General features: G+C 41.2%; 1 protein-coding gene across 1 annotated transcript; it reads left to right on the top strand.

Annotated features, from left to right (window-relative positions):
* The first annotated feature begins 1711 nt into the window (after window positions 1-1711).
* Window positions 1712-15719, top strand: LOC139297111 (HERV-H LTR-associating protein 1). Its single transcript, XM_070919701.1, has 14 exons — window positions 1712-1802; window positions 2321-2377; window positions 3371-3451; window positions 4565-4648; window positions 5381-5464; window positions 5551-5634; window positions 5719-5775; window positions 6440-6520; window positions 7411-7443; window positions 7554-7640; window positions 8389-8868; window positions 12804-12960; window positions 13794-13876; window positions 15676-15719. The coding sequence occupies exons 1-14, from the start codon at window positions 1712-1714 to the stop codon at window positions 15717-15719; spliced, it is 1503 nt and encodes a 500-aa protein (XP_070775802.1).
* The last annotated feature ends 1295 nt before the right edge of the window (window positions 15720-17014 follow it).

Genomic DNA, 17014 nt, shown 5'->3' on the forward strand with positions numbered 1-17014 from the left:
TAGCAGAGCCACAGAACCCTGTGAAATGAGCTGCTGTGAGTACAAAGATAAATCATCTCTCTGCAGGTAAGAGAGGAACAGTCGCCAGCTCCATGTTCGCTGCACGAGAAGCTTCAGGCAGCTGTTTGGTTCAGGTGGCTTCAGGTTTTTGCCTGTTTTTCTGATCTGATTGGTTCCCAGGTAATTCCACTAAAGCCGAGGTTGTGCTGATCCACTTGACGTCTAAGAGACAGAGACTTTCATCATCTTTTGTAGTTAAAATTTACTGTCAGTCACATTTACTGCTGATCAAACCCAACTAAGTGCAGACGATGGCAGCTCTGCAGCACTGAGGACGAGGATGGTTCATTTAAACATTCAGCGGTGTTTATTTCAGTGTGAAGCCGGCCCTAACTGTATGTTGGAATACAGACTAAGGGATGTTTACTGGGAACATTTGCTCTTTTAAACACGCAGGAAGAAGATGCCATGGCACCGCCCATACTGTTTGATTGACAGGTGATGTCTGGTAAGTACAGTGCAGAAACACCACAAAGGCTGACCATTAAAGATGGAGGCAAAACAGATAAACAGATAACATTGCTTTAGTATAATGATGCTGAATTGTTGCCACAAAGACACCCTGACAGTCTGACAGAGTGAGTGCAGGCTTCTGCAGGGAGGTGAGTTTGAGTCGGAGGATATCTTTTGCAGTGGAGCTGCTGGAGCGGGTTTGGGATCAGTGCCCAGCCTGCAGCCACACAACCTGTTTTGTGGGGGGGGGTTTTGTACAGAGCTCAGTAAGCTGCCAACCTGCTGCCAACCTCTGCTGTTCAGGGGGGGGTGGGGAGGGGGCACCGTTTAATCCTTATCTGAACGTAGGTGTGTGACACACTGGGCCGGGGTTGATGCTGCTGGGGGATCATCAGCGCGGCACAGTTTACTGGAGGATACAAGGAGCTGGTAAATTGTGTTTGTTGGATTTCTTTTTAAAAAATAAAATCATTATTTGACAGCTTGAACCAGTAAGAGTTCAGCATTCTAGTCTTTGACAAAAGACAAAAGAGCAGAACTGCATGTTCTACTTTTACTGTCTTCCAGAACCTGGTTCCCTCAACTTAGTCATTTCTGCACTTGATGCATCTGTTTTATTCCATCTATTTAGTAATGTGTACCCTTAAATTAATACATTTTCTCTAATCAATATGAAGACATCACCATCTCTGTACTCTCAGTGTGGATTGCTTGAATTTGATTATTTATTCGTTTGACTTGTGTGGATGTGAACAGGAAAATGTGATGATTTTTATTTGGAGGGAAGAGATTCAGTCACAGATTTCTCCATCAATATATCTAGTTACACATCTATATATATCTATATCTAATTATTTTACATGCAAGTCAGAATTCTGACCTATTTTATTTGTTAATGTCTGATTAGGAAATCTACAGTGTTTTAAGTCCTGTATTTCCAGCACTGTTGTGAATGTGAAGCTCTATACTCTGCAGACCACCAGGGAGCACAGGGTCCACTGACTTGAGTGGTATGGACACAGCCTGATGACATCATTGTGTCGGGCCCAGCCCTTTGACTAAGGCACAGAGTTTACCTGAGACGTCAGGAGACGGGGACGAGCTGCCGGTCTCAGCCACTAACAGCGCAGTTTGATGACGGCCGGCTGCTGATCCAGTCTGTGTGTTTTTGTGGTTCCAGCTGTGCCTCAGCGGGACCATGGCGGGTTTACAGAGAGCCACACAGCATCCACGCCTCTGTTTCATAATCTGTGTTTCTACCATTTTACTCCTCAACCTCTTCAGCCAAGGTAGGTCTGTATAACATGTTTTACAACTTCATGAGTTGCCGTTTGTTTTATCAGATCAATGCAAGAGGTTTGAAAAGTCTGCATGTGTTTCTTGTAATTGTCGAAATTTGATATTTTATCGCCCTCGTTAACATGTATGGAGGAGCAAAAACTGGAACACCTTTTCGATTCACTGAAATCTAATCGAGTTGAAATGAAGGTTTTCTTGCAGGACTGTTGTGTTGGAGGACATTACAGTTTAATGCAGCTTCAGTTCAGTTACATGCAGCTTCTCGTGTGATGAAGGCTGCAGCTCTGTGGGACTGTTCAGTGTCGGAGGTCTGCGCTCTTCTCAGGCTCATAGTGTGGATTATTAGTTTTAATTATTATTATAATAACGTTTATTTGTATTCCATCCTTCACAAAAAAACGAACTAAAAGGAACAAATCTTATAGAAAACATTAAAGCAAAACTGATCCGATGATAATGATAGTTTAGAAAATGTTGTTTTGTTGTTTTTAAATGTAATTTCTGACAGCGCCGAGAGACAGACGGCAGGACGAGACGCACAAAAGAGACATCCTGGACTCCACAGGTAGCTCTCATTTCACCCTCCTCATGTTTTCACGCTAGTGCTTATTTCAAACTTCGAAAAAGGAAAATGTGACTAGATTTGAGTGACAAAGAAATATTTACATATATGTTGGAAAGTCACACGTCCTTTTTAAAAAGCCTGATCATTTTCTGCTTTGCCTGAACTACAGCTTGTTGTTCATGTAACTGCATCCGTCTGTTTAACTTGCTCTTTCATTATTATTAATTGTATGAGTTGGTCATGAATCTCAGTTCGTCAGTGACTAAACTTTAAAGTTGCATACAGTATTGCTGATGATATAATTAGTACTACGCAGTTTATTACAGCAGAATAAAACATCAGTGTACCGTGTTTGACCCTGACTTTTGTTCTTGTCAGCAACATGGAGAGTAAAACTGATGAAATACTTAATAAAGAATAATGATTCGTACCTCCACAATCTTCAAAACGTTGTTCATTTAATAAAAGAAAATATTTCTAATTTTGTCATCTACATCCTGATTCTGGATTTGCATCAAAATACACAGAATGATAATTATTAGTGTTAGTGTGACATCTTTTTTTAAATTCAGATTTTAAGAAATTACAATAGTAAATACTGATCTCATTCATTTGTTCCTGACGCTTCGGTCTAATTATCCACCAGGTTTCAGGACAAATCTAGCAGCTAACAAACAAACTTCCTCTGGCAGATGGAAATCATGTCCTGTTGTGTGAAGCTCCATCATCTCAGAGTTGAACGATATGTAACGTATATTTCATAAAAAGCCAGTATATCAACGCAATAAATGGGACTAACCCCCACACTGACCTCATGTTATTCAAATAACGGCCACCCCAGGGACTAATTCCTCTGGGTAATTGTTTCTTTCTGGTCGTTTTAGTACATCCTGCAGTTATACGGCCACATTTTGCTGACGCTGCTGATTCCATAATAGAGATTAAAACCAGAATAAGCTCCCATTGACTTTACTGTCTGCTTATATTTCCCAGAAATCCCAGCAGAGCACATCGATCCGGCCGCCATCGACCTCACTCCCCTGGTCAATACTTTAATAAATACAAGCCAATCGGGTACGTTGTCATAATATCATTCATGTGGAGATCAATTCTGAGCTGTAAATCTTCCGTGTATGTCGTGATTAAACCGCGACTCTTTTTTTCTTCAGAGGTCAAACTGCTGTTTCATAAACTTTCCTCTAGTGGAATCGACACATGCAGAAATATTCAGCCTGCACCCCAAAACAAGGGAGGTGAACGGAGTTTGTTTTGTGCTGCCGGAAGCAATGAAAGGAGACAAAATACTGTCTGTCCACTGATAGCGTCCACATTACTTTCACTAATCTACAGAACACGGTGTCGCAGGTTTAAGGGCAATGTTGTTACAATTAAAACTGTTAAGATGCTCATCACATTGTAATATTGTCAATGCTGTGAGCAGCACAGACTGAATTCTGCGTGTCTCTGTTGTCTCAGGGCTGTCAGGAGGCTCAGCAGGGCCCCCAAAGCCAAATCCAAATGCAGTACTAGATAGCACCAGAGATCAGGGTGAAAATGTGTCTTTTGGAGATCTGGGTGAACAAGTCAGCCTGCCTTTGTGGTGATGTTTGGGTGATGTTACTGTATGTGTCTATGGGACTCAATTCTTACAAATATTCAAATCTTGTCGTCCAACTATTTTTCACAAACCATAGCTAAGTCATACTTTTATTTTCATGGAATGTAAATGTGTCTTTACCTCACAGCATTTTGGCACAAACAACATGTTAAACTCTTCGATTTAAGCCCAGAAAGACAGAAAGACAGATTTTTCTTCATAATATCTCCAGTACCACTGCTGCTGACGTCAGCTGCACTTGATTTCACCTTTTTGAATGATTAATACACAGATGTTGACCTTCCTGGTCTCCTGAGAAGCTCAGCTACAGTACAAACTTAGACCCGTGAGGTCTAAATGTTGCCGAACAAACCACATGGATGAGTTTATGCACTGCTCCAGATTTTGTATGATGAAGCTGGCGCAGCCCATAACGTTCATACATAGTGTGCATGATAACCACCGCATCGTTCTCTGAGACTTAACCAAACATATCTGTCATTTAAACATGCTTTCATGCATACACGTCATAATATAGGCTCGACGTCCGAAGGTCACCTGTTCCTCCTGTGTCTCCTCTTGTCTTCCAGGCTCCCGTCAGCTCTTCTCCCTCCTCAGCGTGACGTCCTACAGCTCTCTGGCTCTGCATAAACTCACCCTGTTGGTGTACAACAGTAAATATTAACTCCTCCTCTGAAGCTGCTCAGTAACATAAACGTGTAAAAACATCTAGATCTCAATATATTGTTAGTTAGCGGTGGACCAAGATATAACCTTGTCAGTAGTGCCATCTAGTGGTTTGGATGTGTAACTGCCTGTAATGAAGCGTATAATCCTATGAATGGATATTATAGCACCACATGTTTGGACTAAAATGCACTGACTGTACATTAACAAGACTGTGTTCTGGGTTCATGCACATCATGCACTACTTTTTCCTTTCCGAGATGAGGCGTTAAAGTCTGAAGATGTGAAGCCTGAATGAGCTGTTAACAACTCTTAACAAGGCTTTCAAAATTGCTTTAAAATAAATGCGTTATTGGCGCTCGGCGGAGTAAGACAAGGGAATCAGTGGGTGATCAGACTTCTTAAATGTGTCTGTAGGTATGTATGTATGTAAGTACATCATATGTTTCCTTTGTAATAAATTGATCAATGGGTACAGTTTATTGTGCATAACTAAAAAAGGTTTTAAGGTCTATCGCTGTCTCCAAACTCCTAAAAGTTTAGATTTATTAACTTAAAATTAATATTTACATCCGGACATAATGCACAGAAGCTGTTTCTTTGTGTCAGATGCTCTACGTGTCTTACAGGGTTAGGTTCAGGTTCAGGTTCAGGCTCTCTGAACTGATCTTATCTCTCACTGTAATGTGTTTTTAACGTGTTTTTAACGTGTTTTGCAGTTTCCAGCATTAGAAGTTTAGAAAGCAACATGTTCAGGAGAAGATTCTGCTACTGTGTCACAAATGAGACCAACGATCTAACCGGTAACCAGATATTTGATCTAATTTTGAGTATTAATTCTGTAAATGTTTCAGTTCAAATCTCTTTCACCTGATTTTTTTTTCACCAGACTTTACGGCCATACTGTTGGACGTGATGGGAAACTCAACAAGTTACCTGCATGAGCTCTTTAAATCGGCCTCCATATTATCAGGTGGGTGGATGCAAATTGAAAAAAACCCCAAAACGGTCCATAATGTGATGTACTTACAGTGTGTTATGTGTTTCTGTGTCTCAGTAAGCCAGAGGAACAACTCCGACTGTATTTACATCTGTGTGATGGCAGGAAAGACGGGTAAGTAGAGCTCACTGGGTCTGTTCTACTGACTTCTATTGAAATTCAGATCAGTTTATTCTACAAAACTTTATTGGAGAGATGTTACTATAATATTAAATACTGTGTTCTTGTTTGGAAGCTGTAGATTTGGTGGTGGTTGCTTAAAAACCTCTGATTTTAGTTCGAAACAGTTTCCAAAGTAGTTTGAGTTGATGTTTTTATTGGGGTTTAGTTGTAATGGGATACTTTGATATTGTTGTGACAAGGTTTGGTCCTCATTTGGACTGATGTTGAAATGTTGAAATGCTCAGCATAGTCTGGATTTTATAGAAAGACATTTTACCTGAATCATTCTTTATGTCAGTTGGTTGGTGATTATAATTTCATTATCTGTGAGTTTGATAGCATTTCAATGAATCTGAATCTAGTAACAAATAAATAAATTCAAATATACCCAAAGAACTAAAACTCAGATTATTAATAAATAATATTTGCTATTTAGCTAAATGACTGGTTGAATGTTTTGTTCAAGAGAGGATATTTAAGAGTTAATGAAGGATCTGAAAACTGACTGAAGTTACAAAGGTGCTTACAGATGTTAGACATCCAGTTTAAATGTCTTTTCAGGAAGTGAGAAACTGGTTTGACTGGGAATGTGATGTGATGTGTGTGTTTCGTCCAGGCAGAGAGGTGCCGGAGCTGTGGGAGGTCGACTCCATCACCCCCCTCTTCAACCAGACCATCGTGGAAGGACCACACAGAGGTTTGTCGTTTACTGACAAAAACCACCAGGTGGCAGCATCCACTTCTGCTTTACTTCACACTCACAGACTGCACTGCACATATACAGTACACGGCAACACAGCTATGCACCTGGTGTATTTATTATTTATATGTACTTTGCACCACTCATAGTTGTGCAGCATCAGAAGTTTGGAGATGGAGGACAGAGAGCACACTACAAAGCTGCCCGAGCACTTTGGGGACTCTGGGCTCCAGGATGAGGCCTGTTATCTACACTTACGTTGTTGTTATCTTCCCTTGGGGCTCGAAACTTCTACTCTTACGCTGTCAGGAAGAAAAAGGGAGACTTTAGAGATACAAGAAACCCAGCGTGGCAGAAAGAGCCGGAAGGGCTCACCGCTGCGAAGCTAGCAGAGCCAACTGACAAAGCTAACGTTAGCTCGACACAGCTGACCTGCATCTTCATGAGCTAATTCCTTCTTGATGTGGATGTAAACTGGGAAGTTTTTAAATTGCATCTCACAAAGTAACGTTTGTTAGTTTAGCTAGCTAGCACCATCAGCCGTTTCCCTCTGTAGGCTTCACTGAAACTGATCACACAGCTTTTATTTCTCCATGGATGCAGGTGTGAATGAAACCCAGTCACACCTGTAATTGTCAGTTATGTTTAATATGAGGTTATATAGCAGTTCATGTTAGCCTGTGATTCTGTAGTGACTTCCTGTTTAGCTCATAGTTCCTTCTAACGTCAAAACTATGTTTTGACTTGATGTTGAAGAAGAATTTAAGGACTTTATGTACAAATTTAGAGATTTGTGGTGCAACAAGACCCTGTTTTGGATCATTTTTCCACGGTGTTCACTCCCTCCTTTCTTGCCTTTTACTGAACATTTCTTCTTCGTTGTCAAGTAGGTAACGTCTCCTCCATCAGACTCCCTGTTGGTGAGTAACTGGGCTCCTTTTTATAAAGCTCATTCAAGCAACTGTTGTCGTCTTCGGGACTCTTAAGAGCCATTCAACTCTTGTTTCCAATGATCTATTTTAAACCTCAGAATGGCACCAACTTCCCACGAATCTGAGTCACATCTCTCCATCTGGGATGAGCTCCATGTTAACCAGCAGGGTCTCTACCGCGCATGGTGAGTCTCTGCAGGAGGCCAGTGTTCATGTTTGGTTCATTTTATTTATGACACTTTCTGTTTAATCCAAAACGTTGGTCCTGCGAGACTCGTGCACTCATTTAGAGCTTTTGCATCCAAAGACAGCAGCCTTCCAGTTTTACTACGATTGTGGTTTGAAGGCAAAGTTCTTTATCTTTGAGTCCTGAGAACAAAATCTAAAGGCTATTGTGAACAAAAGACAGACTGAAGAAAACTGAAAGGCATAAACAGTAAATTTACTCACTGCACACTTTTTTATTTTACTCTGTAAATGAGTGATGGTTTCCTATTAATAACTGAGTTTTCTGGAAACTCAAGAACTCCATTTACAAAGTTAAATATTCATCATCCTTTCATTAATTTAGAATTATAACGTTATTCTTTGTATGCATACAAATTATCATGAATATTTTCTGTGCAACACCCCTATATACTTTAAATTAATGTAAAATTCTGCTTACTCTGGGGAGGAAATGCAACTATTTTCACTATCAATTACTTGTTTTTAATTAACTGTTTAGTCCATGAAATGTTTCAAAATAGTTAAAAATACTCAATTTCAATGTCTTCAAATGTCACCTGTCCAAAAGCCAAAGATGAACTTATTAAATAATTAACCTTTTGTTTCAGCATTAGTTGATTAGCAGTAAATCATTCAGTTGTCTTCAATTGTCAGACAGTAAAGCGAACTGTGATCTTTCCTCCTTGTCTGTGTTTGATTCTTTAGTTTCACCAACAACTATGGATGAGATCGCCGCTACAACAGCAAAAATCATCACTTTCCAGCCGCTGGCAACAGCTCCACAACCTACAACCGTCCCGCCACAAAGTCAAACTGCAGCGGACAGACCGGAGACGACACAAAGAGTCACTACGCAGGAAGTAGCAACACAAGCAGTGACGACAAAAGCTGCAGAAAAACCAACCGCAACCTTACAACCAACCACCACCGCCCTGCAAGTCACCACTGCTTCTGCCACAACAGCTGCAAGTACAACCCAACTGACCACAGCACTGTCGCCAGTTATTAGTCTGACCCGGCTGACCACAGCAGCACACCTGCCCAGTACAACAACCCAGCACACGACTTCCACGGCTCATCCAACAAGGCTTTCACCTGTCCGACCTACGGTGGCTACAAGGACTACAGGGCCTCTTAGCAGGAGAACTACCAAACCCAGCAAGTCTGTGGAAACTGAAAAACCAGGTAAAGATTTCTCTGAAATCGATGCTGACAGTTCACACGTGGCCCTCTCCTCCTTTCCAAAGTCTTTACTTTGTCTTTGCACACAAATAGCAGAACTATTTTTGTGTGTAATGATTACTTCTTCCCTGAAGTCTCTAAAGCAGCTGAAGGAGTTTCTACCGTCCTTCTGCTAATCTTCTCTAATCAGGAAACACCAACACAAAGATCAGGAAACACCAACACAAAGATGAAGTGGAGACGAGATACAAAGTCAGACACCACTCCCTCAGAGGTTTTGCGGTGCTATAACATCGTCACGCTTCACGGTCTTTATTCACATTCACACTACGAGAGGTCGCTTGTCGGAAAACCTTAATAGACGTCCTTTCAAAGGTTCCACTTGAGAACCTGTCGGGTTGTTTTTCTGGAGAGGACGTCATTGTCACACTCATGCGTTCTGTTCTCTAAAGCAAAATCGTGATAAATGACCCCGAAGACTCTGAAGATATAAAAATGCCATTTGAGAGACGCAGCTTTAAGTATTCAAGACAAACGATTGGAGCTGTTCTCGTGAACACCCTGTTGGCTGCAGTCATGAGGTTGATCTGCTCTGCTGTGCAGGAACAGTTTGACCTGCTCTCACAAAACAACTGTAATCACATCAAATCCATCCGCTGTCATTTCTGGACGCACCAACAGCTACTGATTCAATTTCAGCCCGGGGAAAGCTGTGTGTTATATGTGTGTGTGTTGGAGCATGGGAGGGGGAGAGAGAGCCATGCAGCAGGCTAAGATAGTAACTATGGTAACGCAGGCGCAGCCCCCTTTTATGTGAAAGCTTTGATGGTTTTAAGCTGCAAAGGTTAAAAGCAAATTAAGGCCAAATATTCAGCGTTTATCTGTCTGCTTCATGATCAGTGAGCCTGTCAGGAGGCAGAGGAGGGGAAAGAGGAAGGAGCTGAGGTACAAAAAACAACAACAACACAATCTGTGACGGGAACAATCAAAGAGGCAAAATGAATCCTTACATTATGTAACACAGCAGCCTCCACCTTTAGAAACATCAGTAGGGTGGAAGGAAAAGGGTGGAGTCCAGTTTTATTAATGTTTATGTTTCAGGGTATTTTGCGTGCTAAAAATTATAATTACGTTCTATATGAAAACACTTCGTTAGGGAACTTTGATATCATCCAGATTTGAAGGGAATTTATTTTGCTTTGTCAGTGGAGAGAAAAACTACACATCAAATATTTCATGGCCCCTGATATCCAAGACAAAATCATATAATCCCCCCTGATTTAAATCTGATTTAAATCTGATTTAAATCTGATTTAAATCAGCCTTTCCAACACAATGATACAAACCAAGACTGACCCAACACTTGCAACATGAAACACAAACTGACCCCAGAAATAAGCCTACAGGTTGTATTTTTGACATTGCTTTTAAGGTTTTGTTCCATTTTTATTGATTGCTTTATTGATTCTGTTTTCACATGCATCACTTATGTCCGGCCGTTGATTCATTGATTAATAGATTGTATTGAATTATAATATAGTGGCCATATGTGTCAGTGTGTCTGTGTGTGTGTTGCTGTTGTCGTGGCAGGATGTCTGTCACGTTTTGTCCGCTGTGACCCGTCTGACTTGTGTCTCTTTTGTTACACGTCACTGTGCAGAACCAGTTCGCTCTGTGGGGATTAATACAGATATCTAAATCATCTCAGATCTAATCTCTAACAAGTAAACTGCGTTATCTTGTGTCCTTATTCTCATCCAAATGACGTATTTGAGTTGATGTTGGAGTTAACATCAACCCCCGTCACCAGTAAATACTGAAGATACACATCATTTAATATATGTATATTTTTTCCCAGCAGAACCAGTAGATGGCAGCAACATCTCGCTGTAGAAACCGCAGCTGCTCCCCCACTGAGTTCTGCCTAGCAACAAACAGAAGGCCGGAGCATCCTGTGCAATTTGTCACCGAGTCATTAGTGTGCAGTAAAATGAGCATTTGTTGCCCAGCTGCACATCTCTGCACTGTGTCACACACACACACACACACACCCACCAGTGGCAAGAAGCTTTGGTTCATAGCCATGAACGGCTGGTCTGTGTCAGCTCTGTGCACTCTGCAGATCACTTCAGGTCAAGGTTTTGCTGCTTTCTGTGTTCAAATGGAAATAGCTGCAGGTTTTCAAGGGCTGTTGCTGAAGCTGCCGAAACAAGCGCAGGCGCATGTATCTGTGGTGCAGCGCAGAGTACCACTAACTCAATGCAAGTTAAAGAAATCACATACTCATCAATGATGATATAAACAAAAGGATACACATATGAAAGCGTTAACTGTTGAGTCTCATTTAAGATATTTAGATATAAAAACAATCACGCAGCTTTGCCTTGTGATGCGCAGCTGCTTTGAGTTTTGTTGTCGGTCACGAGGTTGATCAGTTTAACACTTCCAGACTGAAATATCAGCTACTATGAACAACTATTGGAAGGGTTGACATGAAATGCTGGTCCCCACAGGATGCATCCTAAGGACTTCGGAGAGCCCCTGACTTTTCATCCAGCGCCGCCATCAGGCTGAAAACCGCAGCCTCAGCTATGCTTTGGCTTTCGTGCCAATTAGCAAATGTTAGCAGTTTAACGCACAAAATAAGATAGTGAAGATTGTCATTGGGAGGATCGCCTTAGCATGGTGATGTTAGCATTTAGCTCAAGCCACGTCTGTGCCTGAGTGTTCACACCTTTAGATGACATAAGATGGTTGTCTAAATCCATTCAGTTTGGGTTTAATTACCTTGACCAGGTGGCAGAGTTGGAAACAGCAGATCGTAGCTTTGAAAAAAAGTTTCAAAAGCTATTTACAAGTCGGAAACTGGTAATTATATAGATTATTGATGCAGATCAACTGGGTTTAACTTTAGTCTTGTGTTTTTTTCTATGTTGTGTTGAAACGATAAAACTAGCCAAATGTGGCCCGCATCATTTTTACCCATCAGAGTCTGTTTACTGGTCTTAGTGAGTAACGGCTCAATGCTACATTAGCTGCTACTAGCACAACACACCTGAATCTCTGACTGAACTGTCTGCAGTTGAGTTGCATTGTGGGTGCCAGGTTTGGACAGGAAAGAAGAATGTGTGGAATAAAAAACAGACGACATCTGTACTTCTGCTGCTTTCATTTTGCTCCTTTTTTTAAACTCTCCATCGCGACGATGACGATGTTATCGGAGAGCAGTGCTGAATCTGAGGAGGTCTCTTTGAAGGCTGTTAAAACATGTGATTGTCTGTCAGGGACTAAAAGTTGACATGAATTTACACGAGGTCTGAGTGTAATCATGCTGAACTGACACTGATGAGTTGTGGAAAGGGAAAGAAACAAACCAAGGATTTGAGCATAAAGACTAGCGTCTTAAATTTCCAAACGAAGCATTTTTGTTTCTTTTAAGGATGGTTTTTGAAAAGGGTCCTGCTCTGGATATCACCACGATAAGGGCTGCAAAATAACTGCAGAATCTGTAGAAGTGTCTAATTAAAATTCACATTTGAATATGCATTGTTATGTTAATTAGCAGCGTGTGTACCTGCAATGCATTAATTATGATTAGAGTGCATCAGCACCAGTGATTCCTGTAATGGGAATTTAAGTACTGAAATGACATTTTGCAAAATGAATACAATGAGAGAAATTGAAGGATGGATATGAGGATGATTTATTCTGTACATGAAATCTCTAAATCACCACTGTGGGCTTTCAGAGGTTAATTTCATGTCTTTGTTTTATTATTTTATGTGCGAGCCTACCTGTGCGATCATATTTTGTCTTTGTGTTAACTTCTTAATCACTTTGCCAGAGCAGGCGAAGTAATCAAGCAGGACGTGAACCAGTAGAGGTTTAAACAGAGCTGGTCTGTGACTGACGTGACCTCTCACTCTGTCTGTTGAGAGGTTGTCCTTGGAGAAGGCCGGAGCTGACGGACGTCTCGGTCTCCAGCAGCACGACGACCGTCAGCGCTCACAAGCTGCAGCCCTGCGTCCTCGAGCTCTGCAAGTTCTTCTCTCAGTGCCTCTGCAGACCCTTCAGCCACAAGACACGCATGAAAAGGTTTTCACGCCTGCAAATTGCACTTTCAACATTAAAATGGCACTGCTGCAGATTTGGGATTTAATTATTCTGATGTTGGAGGAGTTGAGTGAGAAAGAAGGAAGTAGAACGAGAAGAAGCTGATTAACAGATTTACCCCCATTGAGAGTTTCACCTGTTCGGAGCTAGAAAACATGGACATGGGTGGAAATGGACAATCCTAACAAACGTAATGAAACAAACCTCACAATCATCACCTCTGAACTCTAGTGATGGGTCTCAAATGTCAGCACTGAACCCAAGTTATTCTTTTCTTTCATATCTTACTTGGAGGAACATAAACATGTTTCTCTACAAAATCAGGGAGTTTCTGGTCAAGCCGTTTCTACATTTCAGTCAGTGCAAGGTCACCATCATCAGGTGTTTCAGCCGCGCGGTAAAAGACATTAAATATCTGCACACACATTACTTAGTTGGTTTTAAATGTTAAATCTGCTCCCAGCTTAACTTATGTAAAAAATATGTCGATCCCATCTACATGTTGAAATGTAGTCATTTAAATACTGTTAACCAACAATTATATGTAACCTAGGCATTTAAAAAACTTCATCTTTACCCTCAAATTTAGCCCAGTTTTAACCCAGATGTCTTGGTGTCTTTTGACCCACAAATCAGCATTTTATTGCAGCCCTTTGGGACCCTTCTTTTTATCTAGCTGATAGCTAATTAGCTAATCAACTGTATGCATGTACAGCTGAAAAAAGGGATGCTTTTTGTGAGTCTTGAGCTGATTTTGAAACAGGCTTCTGTTGACGTGAGGGTCATCTGTTTAGAGAAATCTTCTTGTCTTGCAGATACTGTGACGACAGCCACGTCTGGTATGAAACGCACACGTCTGAAGTGTGTCGCCGGGTCAGGAGAGTCTCCTTCTCCAGAAGTAAGTGGACCTTAGAGGACGGTGCGATCGGTCGATAGCAGCCGAGGTGACGAACGTAGCGACTCTGAGAGCGCTGTCAGAGCAAATCCTCATCACCTGCATGGCTCTGCTTACACTGGAGTCGCTCCATTTTTTTAAGTGAAGCTTTATCGAGACTTCACAGATCAATGAGCTTCCTCAGAGCTCCGGGCTTCGGCCTTAAGAGACGATCTGCTGTAAAAACCAATAAGTCCAGACCTCAAGTGACAGATTGTATCTATACACTGTACAGCTATATCCATGCATTGTCTTTTACTACTACTAATATAGTAAAAGCAAGACAGGTAATAAAGAAAAAGAACAACATTGATCATAGTGACCACTGATCCACTAGCTTATGTCAGTTAAAGGAGTAGTTTTAGAGAGATCCTGCAAACAGACAAATGGGACAGTAAACACAAGCTCCTCAGATGAGCAGGTGATACATACATTCGACATACAGGCTAATTTGTTGCTCAGTGCTTTAAAAATATCAAAAAATAACTGAGAAATGTCCATCTTTTAAAAGTAAGTCATGACCATGAATCAGAAATAATTGGGGCGCACACTTCATCCTTCACCTGTACTGATGGGGACGCGTCAGCCACGTTGCTGGGAGTCGGTATCAGAGCTCATTACAGCAGCAGCTCTGCAGGAGCCTCCGAGCCGCAGCCATGAATCCTCTGAGCTAATGGGCTCGAGAGGTCGCGGCGAGAGCCGCCTCTCTCACAGCTTCTGACACGCTGATCATCCAGCGCTGATCCACCGCCGGGCCAGAGAGGACTCACACGGTGTCATATCAGTCCTCTCTCCGGCTCTAATTAGACCTCAGTGTGTATTTTTAGACTCAGTTTTGGAAGAATTCGATTTGAAATTGACATGAAATAGCAGTAAGTAAAAGAAATCAGTCAGAGCTCACGTCCCGTCACCAAAGCTTTTCATTTCATATCAGAAAAGGTTTCTCTGTTGCAGAGAAAACACAACTTAAACCTACAGAATATGAGGGTTTTTTTAAATTTCAAGTCAGTCAATTCAGATTCACGATCACTAAGTTGTTGATATTTACATCCGTCTGGAGTTCCAATTAACAATTATTTTAATTATCGACTATTTCTTTGAATAATCATGTCGTCTATAAATGTCAGAAATAGAGAAAAAGGCCCCTTCCTTTTCCTAGAGCCTGAGTTGACGTCTTCAAATGTCTTATTTTGTCTGACCGACTTAGACTTAGACAACTTAAGATATTGAATTGGTTGATACATGATTTACTGATCAATTGATTATCAAAATAGTTGGACCCTACAAGAGGTGCGACCTATTCGACAGTCTTGGTTGGAACGGCTCTCGGAAAAGAGAATAATAAAAGAAAATAAAAGTAAAGTATTGTTCAGGAGTTTTTAAACCATTTACGTTGTTTTAAAGTGTGTTTTTATGGTGAGGTTAGTTTCACCTGTCAGTTAACTGCTGACAGCCTGAAGCATCAGTCATGTTACTATGGTTACCTGCAGCTTAATATACCACTTATATAATGTATATTATAAACAACCTTTTACTATAAGCACCTTGAGCAGAAAGCTGCAGCAGGTGTTTATTAAAAGTTGTAATAATTAAAGAGTTTTATTGAAAATCAAAGTAACAAAAATGTGGATGAAATGACTTGAAATCTTGGATTACAGCTTGTCAGTTAAGATAAAGCCTTTATATTGATGAACACCACAGCTGGCGGGAGAATCTGTCTCCAGTGTCGGTGACCTGGTTGTAACCCCCTCCTCCCTCCACAGATCTGAAACAGAGATGCCTGACAAAGATGTGCAATAAACTGTGACCAGAGTGGAAGCAGAGAGAGACAAAGGGCTGTTTGTCATCACAGGAAGTGACTGAAACTACAAACTACAGCTGAGTACACCTCTGGAACATCTGGAGAGTGTATGGAAACACAATCTGCTGATTTCTAAATCTGGATGGGTTTGAAACGCTGAACATTTCCATACAAAAGTACAACTTTTACACGTGTCATATGTCATATTTTGACATTTATCATTATAATGTACCAAATGATTTGATCTAGTTTTTAGGGCCAAGAAGTCTAAATGTACCAACATCTGGAGTCCTGAAACTGAAACTGTGCAAGAACTCTATTCATGAAAGTCCAAGCTCTCAAATCAACAGATCATTTTAAGGTTCAGAAAACAAAGTCTGGAATTTGAAAATATGTAGAAATTGTGTTTTTTTTTTGTGTGTCAAATAAAAACAAAATCTGGCTAATTTTCCCAGCTGCCCCGGCTCCGTCTCTCTGATGCTCCCTTTCAATCAGGTCGACACCCGATCGCCGATGACCGCCACATATCCACTGATAACACTCTTCAGTTTCAGTCGTCAACCGAAGAGTGAAACATTGCAGCTTTCAAAATTCCCTTTTTGTAAATTTTCATCATCAAATGCTGACAGGACTTATTTTAACCTTTTACCTTTTAATGGGTGTCAGGAATTTGACTGTTTGATTTGTCATGTTGTTTCAGCACTCGTGACTCCCGCTTGTAATGTTTGGAGCCCTGTTTGTCCTCAGAAGTGTGTTTTTTGAGGCTTGTTCTCTTCCCACATTACAGAATTGTTAAGTGTTTGAGGATAAAGATCAAGAAATTTAAACTCTCACTTGTCAAAATGATGATTATCTAAAGTCAACACATGTAGATGACCTGAGCTTAGATTCTCCTGATTGTCTGTAGATAATTAAATAGATCCTTCATTAAATAGATAATAGATACTTGAAATATATTGTATGTGTCTTCACCTTTACATGTTTCATGTTACCGCCCATCCCCACAGCATGCACCTGTCCCACACAATGCCCCACTATCAGCACCCCCTGTTATAAAACCCACAGCTCCTCTACTCCACTGACCCCTCCCTGCAGGTAGTCATTGATCTGAACTCCTGGGAGGATCAGATAAGACCAGGATGACCCCCGGGTCACAGATCCAGCCCCCCGTGGGACAAAGACCACTCTGTGGGTCCCCCTGTCAGGACCCACCTCCGTTAAAGCCTCAAATACCTGCACAGGAAACAAACCACTCTGCTCTCCTAATCTCCTGCTCAGGTGTCACCTGATAGCCAATAAGG

This window comes from Enoplosus armatus, chromosome 14 (assembly GCF_043641665.1).
Source record: "Enoplosus armatus isolate fEnoArm2 chromosome 14, fEnoArm2.hap1, whole genome shotgun sequence".
Classification (NCBI taxonomy): Eukaryota; Metazoa; Chordata; class Actinopteri; order Centrarchiformes; family Enoplosidae; genus Enoplosus; species Enoplosus armatus.

Excerpts from the sequence above, each read along its gene's own strand:
- LOC139297111 (XM_070919701.1), top strand. The coding sequence starts at position 1,712 with ATGGCGGGTTTACAGAGAGCCACACAGCATCCACGCCTCTGTTTCATA. Across the intron at positions 3,452-4,564 it reads AATAAATACAAGCCAATCGG|GCTCCCGTCAGCTCTTCTCC; the intron begins GTACGTTGTCAT and ends CTTGTCTTCCAG. Across the intron at positions 6,521-7,410 it reads CGTGGAAGGACCACACAGAG|TAGGTAACGTCTCCTCCATC; the intron begins GTTTGTCGTTTA and ends TTCGTTGTCAAG.